The sequence below is a fragment of the Dinoponera quadriceps genome, unplaced genomic scaffold, assembly GCF_001313825.1.
Source record: "Dinoponera quadriceps isolate SergipeBrazil2010 unplaced genomic scaffold, ASM131382v1 scaffold113, whole genome shotgun sequence".
NCBI classification, from domain to species: Eukaryota; Metazoa; Arthropoda; class Insecta; order Hymenoptera; family Formicidae; genus Dinoponera; species Dinoponera quadriceps.
Genome location: NW_014554899.1, coordinates 2,980,090 through 2,998,717, shown reverse-complemented (window position 1 = coordinate 2,998,717; position 18,628 = coordinate 2,980,090). Strand labels below are relative to the sequence as shown.

The following is an 18,628-nucleotide window of genomic DNA, read 5'->3' as shown; positions in this document are numbered from 1 at the left end:
CCCCCCCCGATCGAATTGCATTCTCATGTGGCGATTGTGTCGTGTGACGACTCTCCCATTGTTCGCGCGTCGATAATCTCCGCGGTGAAAAACGAAAAAAAAACACGCCAATAATTATCGTTAACACACCGACGCTAATAACGTGTTCGTTCGTGGCTCGTCTGCAAACGTTCTCGCACGCGTCATGTGAAACGACAAATGCGTAACAATAACAACATACGCGCCCGCTCTCTCTCTCTCTCTCTCTTTCTCTCTCGTACACACGGATCGCCGATTTCATTTGTTTCGCACGTCATTTTAAAAAAACTCGACGCGAAATCGCCAATTATTTCGTTCGCGTTCGCTAACCAATCGCGGACGAACGACGAACTTTGGTGATGGGTTGCCGGTGCTCTCTTCCTTCCCCCCCTCTCCCTATTTTCTCTCCGTCTCTGTCTCTCTTTCTTTCTCTCTCTCTCTCTTTTTTAATTCGTTGCAATCGCTGAACTCGTTCCGCTCGTCGCTGGCCACGTCGAATCGTTCGATAAATATTTGACAAACGAATGAACGAAATAAAACGGCATACGGACTTGAACTCGTGGACTCGCGCGACTCCAAAACGCCATCCTGTGGTGGCAAAACGAAAAATAAACGAAATGATAATGCCGGTGAAACACACGTGACGCGTATACATGCATACGTGCACACACAAACACGTCATCGCCGACGGGTGGCGACCTGACACAACGCGCGCGCACCTCTTCTCCGCTTTATCACGTACTTCGGTTCGATTCGTTGATTGATTTCTTCCTCTATTTTTTTTTTTCTACCGTCCCCCATTTCGCCTCCACTTCACGGGCTTCATCGTTCCTGTGCCATGCATATATCTACATATAATCACCCGATTCCGACGTATATACATATATTATGTATCGATCATAATGAATATTCTTGAAACGCGCTGGCTTTGGTATGTGTGCACCGCCGTCGTCGCATTATTCCGACGCCTTCCCTATCATCATCATCATCATCATCAACATCATCATCATCATCACCCGTGGACAAAAAATCGAAACGGGGAAATAAAACTGACATATCCGTGCGGCACACCCATGGTACATGCGTCGTCGTTCGCCGAATCAAAAATGTATAATAATGCGTGCGAACATGCGTGCGTCCCCCTCTACGTGGCAACCAATGTACCGAAATTTTTCCCCTCTCTCCTTCTCTCTTTCTCTATCTATTCATCTATATACCTATCTCTCCCCCTCTATCTCTGTCACTCTGTCTCTGTCTCTCCGTTCGTACGACCGTGCGCGTAAACGAACCCGCGGGGGAAAAAAATAAATAAAATACGAAACGAAACACGCGCGGACGCGACGTCAAGCCGACGATTTACACTTTCGTTTTCCGTAATTTACGCTTTCATTTTTTTCCGCGCTCTTTCACGCGCGCGCGTTCGCCACTCCGCGTCCCGGCATGTTCCCGCGCGCGCATTAATCGGAACGACGAACGATTGCGACTGCAATTTAACCAACGACTCATCATGTTCCTTTATGGAGTGCTTGATTCGAAAAAAAAAAAAACGAAAAAAAAAACGATAACAATAACAACGATGATAAAACGAAACGAACGATGCGCATTAAAAATTAAAAAAAAAAAACCAAACGATGTGTAAAACAAATTCGATTTCACACTGTCGTACATGTACCTGGATGCTCCGAGGGCACGCTCCACCGCGTGTCTCCTTTGATCTGGTGCCTTCTCCACCGAATTCAACCGACTGTGGTAATGAACGACCACCAAAAAAAAAAAATACTACCGATACTTGAAAAAAAAACCGTACGAACACTGCCTCGTTTGCTGCATGTGGATCGCCTTAGCAGCCTTAGCCACTGTCGGGGCCCAAGTGGTCCCCCAAAACGCTCACTGTGTCGTCTACACAGACAGCTGCGGACAGGTAGACTCATTATTGTAACCAGTTTTTTATCCGGTCTCGAGTTTGCATCAGAAGCGCCGGTCGAGCGGGACCGGTCGAGAGGAAGTTTTAGTGTGCACGCGCGAACCCGTCGCGCCGGGGCCCGACTCTGCTCGACTTTCGATTTCCCGAAGACCCTGCAGGATCGTAGACAGGTGTTATTTGGTTTACCTGGGTCGAGATTCGGGAAATCGGTCTTCCTCATTCCCGCATTCTGTTCTCCGTGAGAAGATTGCGCGAATGACGAATTTTACGCGCTTTACTCACAACTCACTCGTCTGTCTCTCTCTCTCTCTCTCTCTCTCTTTTTCTTTTTTCCTCTTTTTCCCTCCATTACGACTCCGGCTGATAATTCTCTCGGGCTCGAGAAACTAGAAGTCACGTGGCGCTCTGATGCAAGCTCGAACTTTTATTGCTGCTAACCTTCAAGGTTAACGGGGGAGAAGGATGTATCGGATATCGCTCCGCGGGTCTTCGGCTTCCTCGCTGCGCCTCAGACAGCGAGGAAATTGCTCGATTGTGTTGCGATCGAGCGAAAAGAGCGAGCCGTTCGGTAATCTGCATCTCTCGGTAACTTTGGCTAACACGTAGCTTTTGGGGGCATCTCCCTCACGACTGCTCACCGCAACTATAACTGCGAATAACCACTGCCTTATCTGGTGTTTGTCTATTATTATTATACCAATAATTATTATTATGCTATTTCGAAAGCGTTGTCGTCACCTCCGCCCCCACCCCAGCCCTCAGCCCCCAGCCCCCTCACACGTTACATACAGAGATACGATACAGGAACATGCATAGAGAAACATACACACGACGTACACGTAGATACACACTCGCCATACATGTACATCACGTCAACAAACTTGTTCACGAAGAAAGAGATGCACGCTTCTTATACAGTAATTAGTATGATTAGTACTTTTGCCATGTATCTATATATATATATTATATACATATACACATATATATTATTATATCTATCATGCCATTGTCTTGAACCGCTTGTCTGATTAACGTTGCGCGTTATTTGTGGATGAGGATATATTGTCGGGATGTCTTTTAAACATTTCTTTGTATACGTTACGACTGAATCTAATGCTACGTCTGAGAGCAACTTCCATCCTTGTACCGCTTCAGTATCTATATTTGTTTATTTTTTTTTTTTTACTCTCGCAGTGCATCTTACCGCAAGTAGCAATTACGATATGGACGAGCTGTTACGAGTGTCGGGCGTGTATACTGCATGTTCATTAATATTACACCGCTGTTGACACGAAGGGAGCGCGTGTCATGCAACCAGGGAGCACGAACCGCACTTTCGAATCGAACGAGGATTCTCGAAACGCAATTTTTCTCTCGCGTCTCTTTTTCGCTCGCATTTACGACGACGGCCGATTCGTCGCGTGAATTTACGGATCGCGTCGCTCCGCTGCGGACTGTTCTCGTCGGATGAAATATTATTCGGGATATTATCATGCGCAAGTTTGAAAAATTCTCCCGCTTTCTTATCGGGCGTTTTGATCGTTTTCACGTAAAAGTCATCCGACCGGCGAGATCGCGTAGGGGCGAAACTTTCGACAATCGTTTCATCTCCCTTCTTTCTCAAAACGCAATTACGGTAACTACCCTGGTTGGCATCGCATGCATCGCGTTGATTTTCACATTACACGATTCGCGCGGTACCGCTCGCCGCCGTGTAACTCGAGCACGTCGCGTGCGCGGAAGTTCGTCGAGTCGCGCGTTTCGAAAACTCGAGTGGAAAAAAGAAGAGAAGAAAAATTCGGTAGGTGATTTTCTCGCCGACGAGGCTGTCCGCATTTTCACCGGGCCAATGACAATGGCGTGATGTACGATACGTAGACTCTCAGAGTGCCGCGTGTGGAAAAAGAAATAAGAAAACCGCGGGAACGTATTTTTCGCGACGGGGTTACACATCGAACGCCGAACGTTCTTTCACTTAGGACGTTCGTGCGCGCGCGCGCGCGCGCGCGAGAGAATATCACGAGTTCGCGCTCTTCGCCTTCTGAGTTAACACGTAGCCGTGAAAGATGTAACGTTGCTCCGGAGGATCGACGCGAGCCGACAAATTCGAGCGGTTGCAATTCACGACGAATCGCGTGGAAAATCACACACGGAAAAAAATTAATATCGAGATTCAAGACTCATATTCTCGTATGTAAACACAAAAATATATAATCGCATATGAGGGTAAAACTTGCTTATATAAAAATATTCTATATAATTCCACTAAAATATTATATTCATTTTATTCAATGGAAATTTTCATGAATTAAAAGGAGGAAATATTGAATGGGAAGAACGATATCTTCGAACTAAGAATTATATCATTTTAAAGATATCGTTCTTTCTACCCAATTTTCTCCTTTCATACTAAGAATGTGCGTTTTTAGCGAAACTATAGAAAATTGTTTCGTGTAAGAAAGTTTTATTTCTTGTAGGTTCACATATTTCTGCTGATATATTAGAATATGAGTCTCGAATTGATATACATTTTTTTTCTATATATACTCGACCATCTCTCTCTCTCTTTCTCTCTAGAGAGAGAGAGAGAGAGAATTAGCATCCCCGACACGATTCAGAACAAAGGTACACGCAGCTTCCGATCGAAACGCTCGTTTCCGCTTACCTTGGTCGAACAGAGAAGAAGCGACACGGAGTGTCTTCCTTTGCGCTTGCACCGATCGCTTTCGACGCAATTAACTTCCGAGTGCACGTGCGCGCGTTCCGAGTGAAGCGAAGCATACATAAATATAGAAATACATGAACACAGAATAGAAAGAAGCGCGAACGCGGGAGCTTGTCTCGTTAACTAGTTTCTGACGATATACGACTGCCCGAGCGTATTACGAAGCCAACGAATCATCACCATTTGACAAAGCTTTCCCCGCACGATGGACGATCGCGTCTGATCGGCGACGATCGTCGCGCGTTGTTCTCTCTGTCGAAACCAACCAAGTCTCTCTCACCTATATACATATTTGACCAGCTCTGTCGTTATGGTTGCGGAGTCGCAGTTGACATAGTGTTGAACTTATTTGCAGTAGAATATTATTAATTTGACGGCTTATATACGACATCCCACATCCATTATTATACGATATATTGCCGATAACCGCTGAACTATCCAAAACCCGTCCGCCTACCTCTTCATCCCTCTCTGCCNNCCCCGCCCCCTCTCGCCACCGCGGCCGCCCTCGTCACTTTGGTTCGCTGGCGTGGATCACCCGAGGACTCCTTTTTTTCCGTAGCTTTCCGTAGTGAGTGGATGTGTGTGTTTCGGTCCTGTAATTCACGCACGCGAACCAAGACCGACGGTGAGTCGGCTTTTGGCAGCACACTAACGCTTGGGTGATGACACTGTATTATCATCGCTGATACACGGGACCTTACGTCGTCATTTTCGCTGTCGTCGTCGCCGCCGTCGTCGTCGCGCCGTCGCCGCTGCCGCCGCCGCCGCCGTCGTCGTCGTCAAATAGAAATCGACGCTTCGGTCTATTAATCACACTTGACACGCGTACGATCGACTTTTCGAGTAACACCGATAATCACCCAAGCAAACGATCCCCCTTCTCCCGGGCCATTATTTGCATGACCAGACTCTGTGTTCGTAGCGAATTATCTCTTACGCAATTGCAAGAATTGTTTATTATAATATGGTTAATATATATTATGATTACATCACTTGTATTATTGGCGTTATCTCGTTATGATTATTACGATTATTATTATTATTGTTGTTGTTATTATTGCTATTAATGCTATTATGAGCGTTTACGTTTAAGTTTAAGAGAGATTCTTACTTTTGTGTTGTCGAGATAAAACCGAGTCATCACGGTCGTTATTACGTACGAATACGCGGGGCAATCCTTCGCCGTGATCGCCGCGAGTTAACACATACGCAGCTAAACTAGATATTGTTTTCTTATTATTACCTCGTCACGTTCCGTTACGCGAGACATTTTTCATATATTTTGCACGCTTCTATGGTGAGCCTATGGTATACTTTTTTGCGCGCGATGATACTTTGTTCCTCTTTGATTAATACGTATATATGATTTTCTTTTTGTTCAATTTTTTTTTTTTCCATATATCTGTCTGGTAGGTTGTTAATGCTTTGACCTAACGTTTTGCTAACACGAAAACCATTCTTTGGAATTTGATGTTTAATCTATTTTGCTGCATTTGTCTCTTATATATTTCGGATATATACGAATAATTCTCCTAGATACGAGTGTACGTGTGTGTTTCCGTGTGTGTGTACATATAATATGCATACATCTCTCTTGCCGATGGGTTAATATGAGCAGAAAAAAAAAAGAAAGGAAAAGAAAAGGAACGGACACAGTAGCGCTGTAGCTGGGTGGAGTTTTCCGCTTCACTTGGGTCCTCTATTCGTATTCTCTCGATGGCCAATGTTCTGCGGCTCGCATTTATGTCTCTCTCTATACTCCACATTTGCCGTTCGTTAACTGTGAAATTATATATGTATATACATGCATAATATCTGACGCGCGCGCGAAGTAGCAGAAGTATCATGGCCCCGCTCACGAGAAAAGCGGACTCTCCGACGCGAGACGGTTTTCTTGCTCTCACCGCGAGGGGGGTGATATATGCGTCCGGCGCGCCTTTTTTATCGCGCGAGCGGACGAACGCGCGCGTGTTTGCCGCGAATATGTGCGTACATATTATATATATACATACACACATCTACATGTAATTATCGCTCTTATCTCGCGAAACCGGGAGATTACGTTTGTAAGTCCGATCGTCCGGCTTCGTTCTCGATCGGAGACGAGGGGCGACGGAGAGAAAAAGAGAGCTTCAACGAGGCTCCCGTTGCCCGTTGCTTTCCCGGATTTTGTTAACACGAAAATTTCAGTCTAGTCATTGTGCTGAATGGCCCGCTGAGAAGAGGGCTTCCAAACCTGATTCGCAAATTCTACACGCGTTTGCGTATACCGTTCGTTCGGCGTTGAATACGTTGATCGTTTCGTAAAGACCGACGCGAGGATAGGCGCGAGAGAGAAAGTCGACGTTCGAACGTGTGCAATCACTATGCTGAATATTTTAGTCGGATCGTAGACTTTCGCACGCACGCGGCTCACCTTGTTGCACGGATTGCTCGGATGAAAATTTGCGAATCAAAAAGATCCTCGTTTCTATCAGTAGGCGTGCTCCTTGCACACAGTGTGTCCGGAATGTCGCGGAGACTAGCATAACGGAAGTGTCACACACGTAGCCGGCTCGCGTTTATGATAATTATTAATACGAATCCCCCTCGATTCTCGCCCAATCAAACACCAATTTTTTGCAAAATCCCGGCAAACCGCAAAATGTATCCATTCGATATACAGAACTAACACGATCAGAGACGCGGGGCTCGCTCGCAGTCTCGCAATCGGTCGGTTATTCTTTTTTAATTTTACACCACAATATATACATACCATAAATAGGAAATGCCCTGTTTGTGAAAACGAAAGTTCTACTGCAAATTTACCACCTAATTATACATGTGCGAACACTCGGCGCAACAACTCCGCTCGGGTTGCGATCGATTGGCTGCGACGCAAGCGAAGGACCGTCTACAATAGTCGTAAAGCAGACAGCAAGACGCAAATAGTAAGCCAATTGATCAACTATAGTCGCGATTATTCTTGGAATGTAAGAATCCAATTGGTCAATGGGCCAACTGTTTATCTCTTACCGCATACTTTACTGTTGCCGTTGTAGATGGTCCTTGACACTTTACCATCCGGGAGCCTATTAATAAGGCTTTCTACTGAGAACACCGGCAGGCAAAGTGTTAAGACGTCGCTCGTGAAATTATCCATCGTCACGAATCACGAATATATATCACCTCCAATCGCGCCGATTATTCGCACATAAGTAGCAATTAATTAATATACGAACCGATCTTCTAGAGCATGTAATGTACCGTGAATATGCTCTAACACTGGAGAATCTTGAGTGTGTATGGTCGCGCGAAAGTGTTCGATGTGTGGTGTGAGGATGCTCGAAAGTCCACCGCTGATGCCCGATAATAAACGAAGAACGCACCGTTTAACCGTTTTAAATAATTGATAATTGAACGAATTAACGCGTTTCGCGAGTTCGATATATTTCGCCGGGGAAAAGCGAACGCTTCGAATATAATTCGGGCAGCGGATGTACCTTCGAGCAAACCCAAACGAGAGCGAGATGGAAACGCGCGAGACACGGTTTACGTCCGCGTGCGTGAGTGCGTGGAGCGTGCGTGAGTGCGGTATGCGTGAACGCTCGCGAGTGTGCATGTGCGTGCGCGTGTCTGCAGTACCCATAAGTTTTCTCCCTCTTTTTTTTTTCTTTTTTGCAATTCGTATACCCCACGTCTCGATTTCACTCGCTATAAGAGTACCTGGCACATTTTCTTTCAGTTACTGGACACCCTCCCGGTGTGCCAAGATTTTAATCGACAAGTGTGCAACCGTCCCGCCTGCAAGTTTATCCATCTCAGTGACGGTGAGTTACTTGTGCGTTACCGGGCGAGAACGGGAGCAGAGGTTGATCGCGCACACCCGAATAGAGATGTGTTTATTCGGGCTGAGTCAAAAGCCAATAGCTAGCTAGTACTGGCCGAATGAAATTTTCTAGCTCGTTACTAGTTCGTTACTGGCTGATTATTCACCAAAATCTGTGGATTTTGTAATTCAGCTATTGTCTAGCCATTACTATACATCAAATACGATAGAATAAATGGCGCTATTTTTAAATATACAGGATGCCTCAGATCAACATGGATAAACTTAGTGAGGGCGTAGAACGAATTGAGGTGAATAAGGTTTAAAAAAAAGATAAGAAAGGTCCTTTATCATTTTGCAAATATGCAAAATTTATGCAAATTTTTAAGTTGTTAATTAAAGAAGCATCTTTTTACATGGCCATTTTCCATAATTAATAACTCGAAATTTTCCGTGTTGTTTGCAAAATAGTACAGGACTCTTTTGTTCACCTCCGTTTTATCCTTTCACGAAGTTTGTCCCTGTTGGTCCGAGACACCCTGTATAACCTAGCTACCAAATACCAGCCACTAGCATTTAAAAATGAGTTAGCAAATAAAAATTCGGAATACGTTATGGTACCATAAAAATCTGAACAAAAAAGCAGAAGCGCGCGTTATATTACGGTGTCTGGCAGCTAATTATAATTTTCTTATCTCGTAACTGTAATTTCGTTTTCTTAACCATCAGCTGACTTATTTATTCGGCCATTATCTCATCACAAGGAGAAAAGAGCGTTATATTACCGACTATTAGCGATGTTAAACACGAATTTACTATCACGCGGCCAGACACTCGCGAGATTTAATTTCTCCTAGGCAGCTGAAACGCGGTTGAAACAGGTGCTTTGAGTTTGAGCGTGCGAGATTGTGCCGCGGAAAAGGGGAAAGAGAAATGAAAAAAAAAGAACCCGCGGTCTCGTCGATCGCAATTCCGGCATTAAAAGATCGAAACGCGGGACCGTTCGCGATCGTCGTCGATTCAGTTGGTGCTGGAGGCGCGGCGAGAATACGAGAACCAATACCTCGTAGCGAACGTTCGGCCGTCCGATTGATATTCGCCGAGCGCCCGGGCGATTTTCAAATTTCTCTTCGGTCACGGATCAGTATCACGGAGTAACGAGGTTTCCGGTAAAATCGGCAGTTTCGCTGAAATAAGCGTATCACGAGCGACGGCAGAAATTCAGCTATTGAAATTCCTGCGCGACGGAACTAGCCTTCGCAGGCGGACAGACGTCGGCGATTATGGCCTTGTCTTTCATTCGTCGCTCGATTCCCCACGGGTCCGCCAATTCCGCGTGCGGGACGCGTCGCAATTACGCGCAATAAATCATTCGCGCGTGGTTTTATCGCTCTCCGAAAATCCGATTGTCGGTGCCCCACGACCCTTTTATTTCACCTTGTCTTGATCGTGGGGCCACGTCGCGCCGACGTCGTGTCGATCGCCTTCATTATCCCGCGACGCGTTTATTAAACGTCACCGTTACAACGCGGCGTTCTCGCTTTCACGTTTAGCGCGCGGCCGATCGCCGGCGCGGGTGTAACGAGAATTTCTCTTTTGTCGAGCCGACGTCAATTAGGTTTTACGCGCGATAATGAGCGATCGATGTTCCTCGAGACGCCTGTGAGAGGGTCTTAGCAGAATGGCTGACTCTTTTATTAGTTCAAGACAACGTTTCATGCCTGAGGTCTCTGCCCTGAGCAACGTACAATGACTGTCTTGTTCTGATGCCTTAAACCAAAAAGCTGTTTTGTATTTGTGATTGATGACTAACCGCCGTAAAATAAAGAAAAAGTAAAGTAATAGTAATTTAGACAAAGATTTAGGACATAGAACATTGTCTTAAAGAGGTTCCAGGCATTAAACGCCGTATTTCCAATGGCGCATCAAGCAGATCTTTCATAAATTTATTACTTATCAAGCAAAATTTCGTCTCTATACTTTTATTTCACTAAATAAAGAATAAATATTAATTTGAAACAAAGCTGAGGTAAATATATATACACAATATTACATATATATATATATATATATATAAACAATATTACAATTACGAAAATATTATTTTTTTATATTTCTCATTAATATGTGCTCTATTTATGCATCAATTGATCTAATAGAGATGCATAGATAATAGGAAGAAGTATATAAGTGTTTAAATATGTGCTTACATATATGTATCATGAATATTATTACAAATTATATAAATTTTCCATTACCGTATTTTCAAAACGAAACGGCCGATAATTCTGAAATTTTTCTTATAATATCCTACATCCTATTAGTCTTTAATATTACAATAGTTTATTTAAACTTCTCTTGCATACATATATAGCAAATTGGAATCCAATTGAAATAAATGCGGTGTATTATGAGGTTCCTGTGCTTGCACACATACATAAGTTTATAATTAAATATCTCGGAAGCGATATGGTAAAACGAGATGGTAAAGATTATGGAAATTTCTGTTACACTTTGTTCGACAAACTTTCGTATCATGTATATATAACAGATTTATCTTATATTTGGTACAACGCTCGAACTTCCTTAAGATTACAAATCAGCCATTTTGCTAAGGGCCTGAGAGAGCGAGAAAACGCTCCTTGGCCGGTCTCCGGTTGAAACAATTAACGACGCTCTTCATGTATCGATTGTGCGCGGACGCGCGCGCAATACGCAACTAGCAGCCGATGCGCTATTTGCGAAACGCCGCGAATTTGCATGAATTCCTTTCGGATGCCGCCGGGACGATCGGGAATATTTATGCGCCGCGCTGATATCCGATGAATGCCGCAATCAGCGTCAAGTTTTAACTCTTTACCGCACAGTCGAATAACTCGCGCCGTCGCAACGAGTTGGAGAATACTATTTTCACATGGAATGGGACTTCGCGCTCTGTACACAGCTCGCGCGTTTCAATTCATTTATATCCGCTACAATCGTCGCGTGTTTCTTCTCGTACGGTTCCTCTTTGGCTAAGAATTTGCTCAAATCCGCGGCTTTCGGACCCTTCAAAAATCAACGCCTCATTGAACTGATTATTTTTACAACATGAGAATTAAAACGTTCTCTCATATCTATTTTATATACGTTTGATTGCATAAGGTGTCCCAGAATCAACATGTGCCTTTAACATGACAGATTCTTTGGGACATTCCAAGACGAAAGTTTCGATAAAAAGTGAAAGTTTCAATTGTGTTTACTGTGCGAAAGAACTCATTCCCCAACTCTTCGGAGCCCTTTTTGATGTTGTAATCTTGTCGAGGGGAGGCATGTTGGTGATGCGCGCGATGATCGACTGACTCGATATCTCTGTAAATTTTCAGGAAACGTGGAGGTGATCGAGAACCGCGTAACGGTGTGCAGGGACGCAGTAAAGGGCGCGTGTATGCGGCCCCAGTGTAAATATTACCACATACCGGTCGCGTTGCCGCCGGCGCCTCTGATGGCGATCGCGTCGTCTGCGACGCCTTAGGGTCGATTCCGCCAGCGATTAACGCGCCGGCACCGCGCGGGGAGGCCGAGGAAGAAGGATTCGATAAAAGCTTGCGCGAACACGTATTCCCGCGCACGTCAGCTACGACGGCGAACAAAGCGAGAGCGGCGAGGAGGAAGAGGAGGAAGCCGGGCAAGATGAGGAAGAAGAGGAAGAAGAGAAGGAGGAGGAGGAGGAAGTGAAGGAAGAGGCGGCGCCGAGGGGACGAACGTCGTCCTCGCCGTCGTCGATTCGATCTAATCACAACAGCACGTCGATGTTCCTTCGCGACACTCGTGATGCACACGAATGTGCGAACGCACGTTCAGGCGAGAAACAACGTGTGGTGGGAGGGTAGGAAGGAAGGCAGGCAGGTGGAGAGATAGAGTTCCTGTCGCGCGGCCTCGGGAAAGGAAGGAAACGCGTCTTTCTTTCGTTTCATCGGCGGGAGAAACGGAGACCGCGATCGTGGAGATAAATATCGACGGGGCGGGGGAGATCGTCGCGTCGGCGCGCAAAGGGGGCAGTAATTGTCGAGAGAGTCGTCGCGAGGTACTCGTTGGGATCACACACAAAGCGAGCTAGCGAGCGAAGTCTTCCTTAAGAAGTTACCCTTTCGTTCTTTCGATCCGCATTTGGCTTCCCGCGACGAGACTCGTCGCGAACGGGCGAATCGCTCGAGACGACGCTCGCCGAGCTCCAGGATAAACTGGCAAGCCGCTCGGCCGTCTCTTAACTTCCACGGATTCCCTTCTCCCTCTCGTTGACCCGCTCATGAGGCGCGAAGGGATGTCGTACCGGCGAGGAAGGACGACGAAGGATTTTCATCCCCGTGAGCGGACGCGTCGTCGTCGGGACGATCGTTTCTTCTCGCGATCGAGCGGGCCGGCGAACGGTGATTCAGCGTCGACTTCCCCGTCGGCGCGCCGATGCCATCGTTTCCCGATCTCTTCAAGGCGGCTTCCTCGAGAGCGGCGGAGTGCAGAGCTGAAGAGATCCTTCATTCTCGCGCGATCCTGGACCTCCTGTTTATGTTATCTCGATGTCACACGGATGCCAACCAACTTCGCTTCACGGTCGGAAAGCGGGAGGAACGGAGCGTCGCGTGCGTGTAGTTGTAGAACAGCGCGGCTCTTCGTCATCGTCTCCGCATCGGAATGAAGTGTTCATTCCGTTTCGAATGATTCGATCGGTGAGATATTCGCGAGAAACTTCATATCTCGACTCGCCTGTCGCTCGAGGAGGCTGCGTTTTGTTTTCGCGTTCGCGATTTTCTTCCTTTTCCCGATTGGCCGTATGGCACGTCCTCGCTCGCCGTGACACGCGGTGCACGTTCGCGCAATGCAAGGCACGCTTGCGAGAGAATCCGTTGATAGCAAGGAAGGAAGCAAGAAAGAAAGAGAGAAAAAGAGTTTGAAATATTGTTCCATAAGGACGTATAAATATTATACATAATACATATATATATTCATGCCAGATTCTGTCATGAGAAAAGTTGTAATTGTACCGTATAAGTAGACTAGCTAGGGGCCGCGAATCAACGCGAGCGTACGAATGACTGATGGACGCTGATCTTGCAGGAGAAAGAGAAACGTAAAATATACAAAAGCGTAAACGACGATAAATATCACCGAGACGAGATGAGAGAAATAAAATTTACACGAGATATGATATAAAACGCGCGGCGACGCATAACGAACGTTTTTTATACTCGTATATAACAAATCTCAATTATATTTTGTTTTTATGATAATATATAATGTAAACGCGTGTGTGTATATACATACAGAGAAGAGACGTGTAATATATATATGCATGCATAAATATGTATATATATATATATATATTTATATGTGTATATATATATATATATATATGTATGTATGTATGTGTGCATATATACCTAAGGGTATAACGATTTCGCGCGAAGGGGAGCATAATAGTTATCGGCGGATTGATTGGCGACGATTAGGTGAGCGGAGCGGAGTAATGGTCTCGGAAATGGAACGTCGGAATGTCAGGAACTGTCGGAGCGATCGATCCCTCTCGTGCGAGAGGAATAGCGAGCCTTAAGACGAGGTTTACGGCGATTGTTTGACTCTCGACTGTCTCACTTTCGGTTCGCGAGGAACGGGCGAACGCCGAAAATCGTATATTCTACAGGCGGGGAAGAAAAGGGAGAAAGAGAGAGAGAGAGAGAGGCGCTATTTAATTATTACACACACACTACGACAAATGTGTATATGACAAATTTATATGCATACGATAAGAAATTATATTTAACTAAGGACAGACCTCTTTTGGGGGAGTAGGGAGTATAAACGAGAGCGATCGCGAGAGGAGGTATCGCGTGGTGAGTAATTCTCAGCGTGGTGAGAAAGAGAAAGATCCATCGAGAGAAAGAGAGAGAGAAAGAGAGAGAGAGAGAGAGAGAGAGAGAGAGAGACGAAAGGAATCGTTTTATATCTGCTCTTCGAGAGACAAACGAAAAACAAAAAACTATATAAAAGTGAAACAATCGATCCGCTGGATCGCGTGTATAGGTTTACACGATCGATAGGAAATAAGTTTGTACGTTGTTTCAGTCTTATAGTGCGATTCTTCGTAAGGATACTTTTAATTGTTGCGTTAACGATCCTTTATATATTAATCGATAATTACTCGTTTCACCCCCGTGGTAGATGTCGCGTGAAGGACCCCCCTCCATCGATCGAGTCTTTCGTTATTAAATGCATTCTTCATGCTGATTCTTTCGTGCGCGCCTAATCGCGTCTGCGGAAGCCCACCGTTGAGCAGCGCCGATTACGCGCGCACCCGGAGCACACGTCCGCGTGCGCTCATCTCCGCGAGCCATTTCTTTTTCATATAGCTGAAAATTCAAACGACACACGTTCACCTCGCGTCCAGAACACAGATGTTCCGAGCAGTATTTTCTTACGAGTTATATATACATTATACGCCGAAAATATTAACGTTAAGGCACACCCGCGGACCTGATTTTCTCGGGGGATGCCTCGAAGACTGGTCGCCCGCTCGAGAGAGTCCGCCCCCTCGCCGCGAGAGTCGCTCTCTCGCGGTGAGCCCGTGGAGTCTCCGGGTGTGCTCGAGGACCAGCGTGAGAGACCCTCGATTTCACCGCATACGCAGACACACACACGCGCACACACATACGAACACGTGGCGATTTTTGAAAGACACTTTTTACCGTCCAGGAGAGGCTTACACCAACTTTCCCGACCAACGACACGAGATTTACGGTCTATCGAGTTTTCGTACCGAGATATATACATATATATACCGCGAAATGAAAAATGCACTTTTGAACTAGTCATGATGATGGGTCCGGGTCCTTTCCGCATTCATTTATTATTATCTTTCTTTTTTCACTGTACTAAATGTATCTCGTATTATTCTCTTACGTTTTATTTGTCAAGTTCAGTTAACACATTAATCGTTACTAAAATCAATCACTTCGACGATAGTATAATTAATTATTTAAAAAGGAAAACGAACCCTTAGGTATATAACAAAGTACTCTAACGACAAAATAAGTATAGCCTACGGATATAAAGTAATAAATAATAAAAAAAAAACATTAAATGAGTGATTAAAGAGTTAAGCAAGTAAATGTTCCTGTACAGCATTTAAGAATCAAAGGACACTATTATCAAAGCAAAAGGAAAAAAAAACACAGATTATACACCTTTGGTATTAGAAGGGAAAGATCCGAGGCTGCCAGTAGGCGCGAATAGCTGGAAGTTCAACTTTGTAAATTACTCGTGTACATAAAAATAGTATTACTGCGTACTGAAGGAAGTAACTCGATTAGCGTTAGACACAGAATAAAAAAAGAGGAAAGAAACGTACTGAGGATTCTAGGATCGCGTCATCGAATTCGAGTTCGTTCGTTAAACGAATCCACGGACGAGCGGGAAGGAAGCGTTTTAATAGCCGCGCGCGCGTGTTACGTACAGTGAGTAATTCGTTTTGTAATTGACGTATCCTCTCCCTTGCGACGAGATAAATCCTAAATCTTGGTTCTCAGGATACGTTCGTCCTTTTCTTCGGTTTTTTTTTTCCAACCTGCTTTTCTCTCGAGACACCGTGGTTCTAGTCATAAGTTCGGGATCATTTGACTGTACCTTTCGTTCTCGTCGCTTCTGACATTCGTGAATCCGCGATTCGCACGTTCGTGACTTTCGTCCGCTTTTTCGTTCTCGGTACCGTTGGGTGCGCGCAAAAAAAGAAGAAACAACGCAAAACGCGATACCCACCAGAGGGATATGGAAAATTCATCGAGACGAACGGGAAAAAGACATACGGACGAGTTCCTCCGTGCCCCCACACACACACACACACACTTAGTATGTACATAGATTTAATTAATTAGGTGCGAATAGGAAGAAAAGAGAGAAGATACACGCGTTATATTATATATATAAAATTAAGTAATACAATAATCTATGAATGTCCATTTAAGTGATTCAATGACACCACGAAGAGGAGAGCGAGATATTTTCAATTGTGATTCCACACTTAGAATATATATATATATTCGAATACTTTTCCGTAGAGACCCCCCGGGGACCCGCGCCGCTCGTCCCCCCCCGCGGTCATTTCTTCTTCTTCTTCTTCGGTATCGGTATATAAAAGAAAACGAAAAAAAGAGTAAAAGCTGTAAAACTAGATCCGTTTATTATACACTACGTCTTCGTACGGAAAGACACCAAGAGCAGGAACGATATTCAGATTCGTCCCACTCGCTGCCAGCCGCTCAGCCTGTTTAGACGAGCAAAGTCCTTCGAGAAGTTATCGATAACTTCTCCTTTCGTGTCGTCTCGCGATGGTACGGTTCGTTAAAGCTCAGGTACGCCCTGATCCCGACGCGCTCGAGAACGAGAGAAACGACCGGGATGCCTTCGGCTTATTTTCGAACGGATTTTCCTCTCTGATATATCGCTATATAAACGATGAATTAGTTTTAGGTGATGAAGGAAAAACACAAAACGGTCACACATACAGACAACGCATCTAACGAGAGCGAAATCGACGTCGGACAGTACTACCCGTCTTTCCCTTTAATACCAAAACCTCTAGTAAATACACGACGCGTAAACGAATATTATAATTAACGATAATTATTGCGAACAAAACGAGAATAAAAAGAAAGAAAAGGAAAAACGGACAAAAACAAAGGAAGGAACGAAGCGCTACTCCGACTTATGGACGTAAATATACACCACGAGAGCCATTCTAAAAAAAGGAAAAAAGTGAAAACTCTTAAAAAACGAAGATGAAGAAAAGAAAGATACACACAAAAGGTAAAAACGGAAAAAAAAAGAAAACGGAAGACAATGAGAACACGATGAAAAACGTTGTGACGAATCCACTGGAGTTTGAGCTTCCCAACTTGAGTCAAGGGTTTTAGCTGCTGCAGCAAGCAATCACAAAGCAAAACAATTATTTGTAATCAACGTAGGAAAACGCAGCCGGCCGAATTCGCCGCCGCCGTCTCGCCGCGTGACGAACCGCCGCGCTCTCCCCTCGCGAGGGGACCGTTTGGTGGGGAACGTTTCGCACTTGTATTAGCGCGCGGCCGGCGTCGAATTCGGCGGGTGATTTATATATGCTGCCGCTTAAAAACGGAACGCTGCTTCGCATGGCCAACGACAGCTCGCTGGATCGCATGAGAAACGCGACCATTCGTAGACCAAAGGCCGGCACATTTTACGTCCGGACGTTAATTCTCAACTGGACTTCCGTTCGAGACCGAGATAATCAAGTGTGCGCATACGTAACTTCACGAACGTCGCTCCTCCTCGCGTTCCGAACGCTACGTTCCACGACGATGCGAGTCAGTCCCATTGAACGCGATCTCCTGGGAGCTGCGTGAATAAGAAAAGCAAAAGAAAAAAGAGAAGAAGATGAAAAAAAAGAAAACGGCCGGTACTCGATCCTTTTCTCATGCGTTCTATCGTACGTTGGCCGGATATGCTCGTGTGTACCTACCTAGCTTCTTGCGCGCTACGCATTTTTGACTCTGCTAGGAGAAGGAAACGAAAATGAGAAGGAGAGCGAGAGATAGAGAAGATGGTTGATTAGAGATCGGAGGGAGAGATATAGAGAGGGGCCAGTGTGGAACGATGCGAAACGCGAAGCGCGTTTTCGCTCCGCGGAGAAACCGGTCGGCGCGTCCGACTTATGGTCGCGATAGACGCGATTACTCGAACGAAAGAGGGAACGAATGCCCGAACGGACGAACGAACGAACGCTCGCTACGTTTCGGCGATTAATCCGCTTAATCGGATTGCACGATTACGCCGGCTGCGTGTCCGAAATTACGTGCACGGAGTTCCGACGGAGGGGGGGGAGGATTTACGGGGATATTATTCGTAAATGCAGCCGATCGCCGTCGGACCGTGAAACGTTTGGAGAAAACATCGAAGCGGAAGACAGAGAGCGCGCGCGCGTGCGGCGGTGGTATTTTCTCGAGGCATTTCACTCGCGGTACTCGCATGAATATTCGCGGGGGAAAGCGCCGAATTTCGGGCGAAAAATTTCAACGCGTTTCAACCGCGCGTCATCGAGCGTCCCGCTCGATATTTAACGGACAAAGGAATTTACAGAAGACTGATC

General features: G+C 45.4%; 1 protein-coding gene across 1 annotated transcript; it reads left to right on the top strand.

Moving 5' to 3' along the window:
- Positions 1 to 35: 35 nt before the first annotated feature.
- On the top strand, positions 36 to 13,658 carry LOC106742512 (zinc finger CCCH domain-containing protein 28-like). The gene is made up of 3 exons (XM_014615506.1): positions 36 to 1,939; positions 8,395 to 8,479; positions 11,844 to 13,658. The coding sequence occupies exons 1-3, from the start codon at positions 1,847 to 1,849 to the stop codon at positions 11,990 to 11,992; spliced, it is 327 nt and encodes a 108-aa protein (XP_014470992.1). The 5' UTR covers positions 36 to 1,846; the 3' UTR covers positions 11,993 to 13,658.
- The last annotated feature ends 4,970 nt before the right edge of the window (positions 13,659 to 18,628 follow it).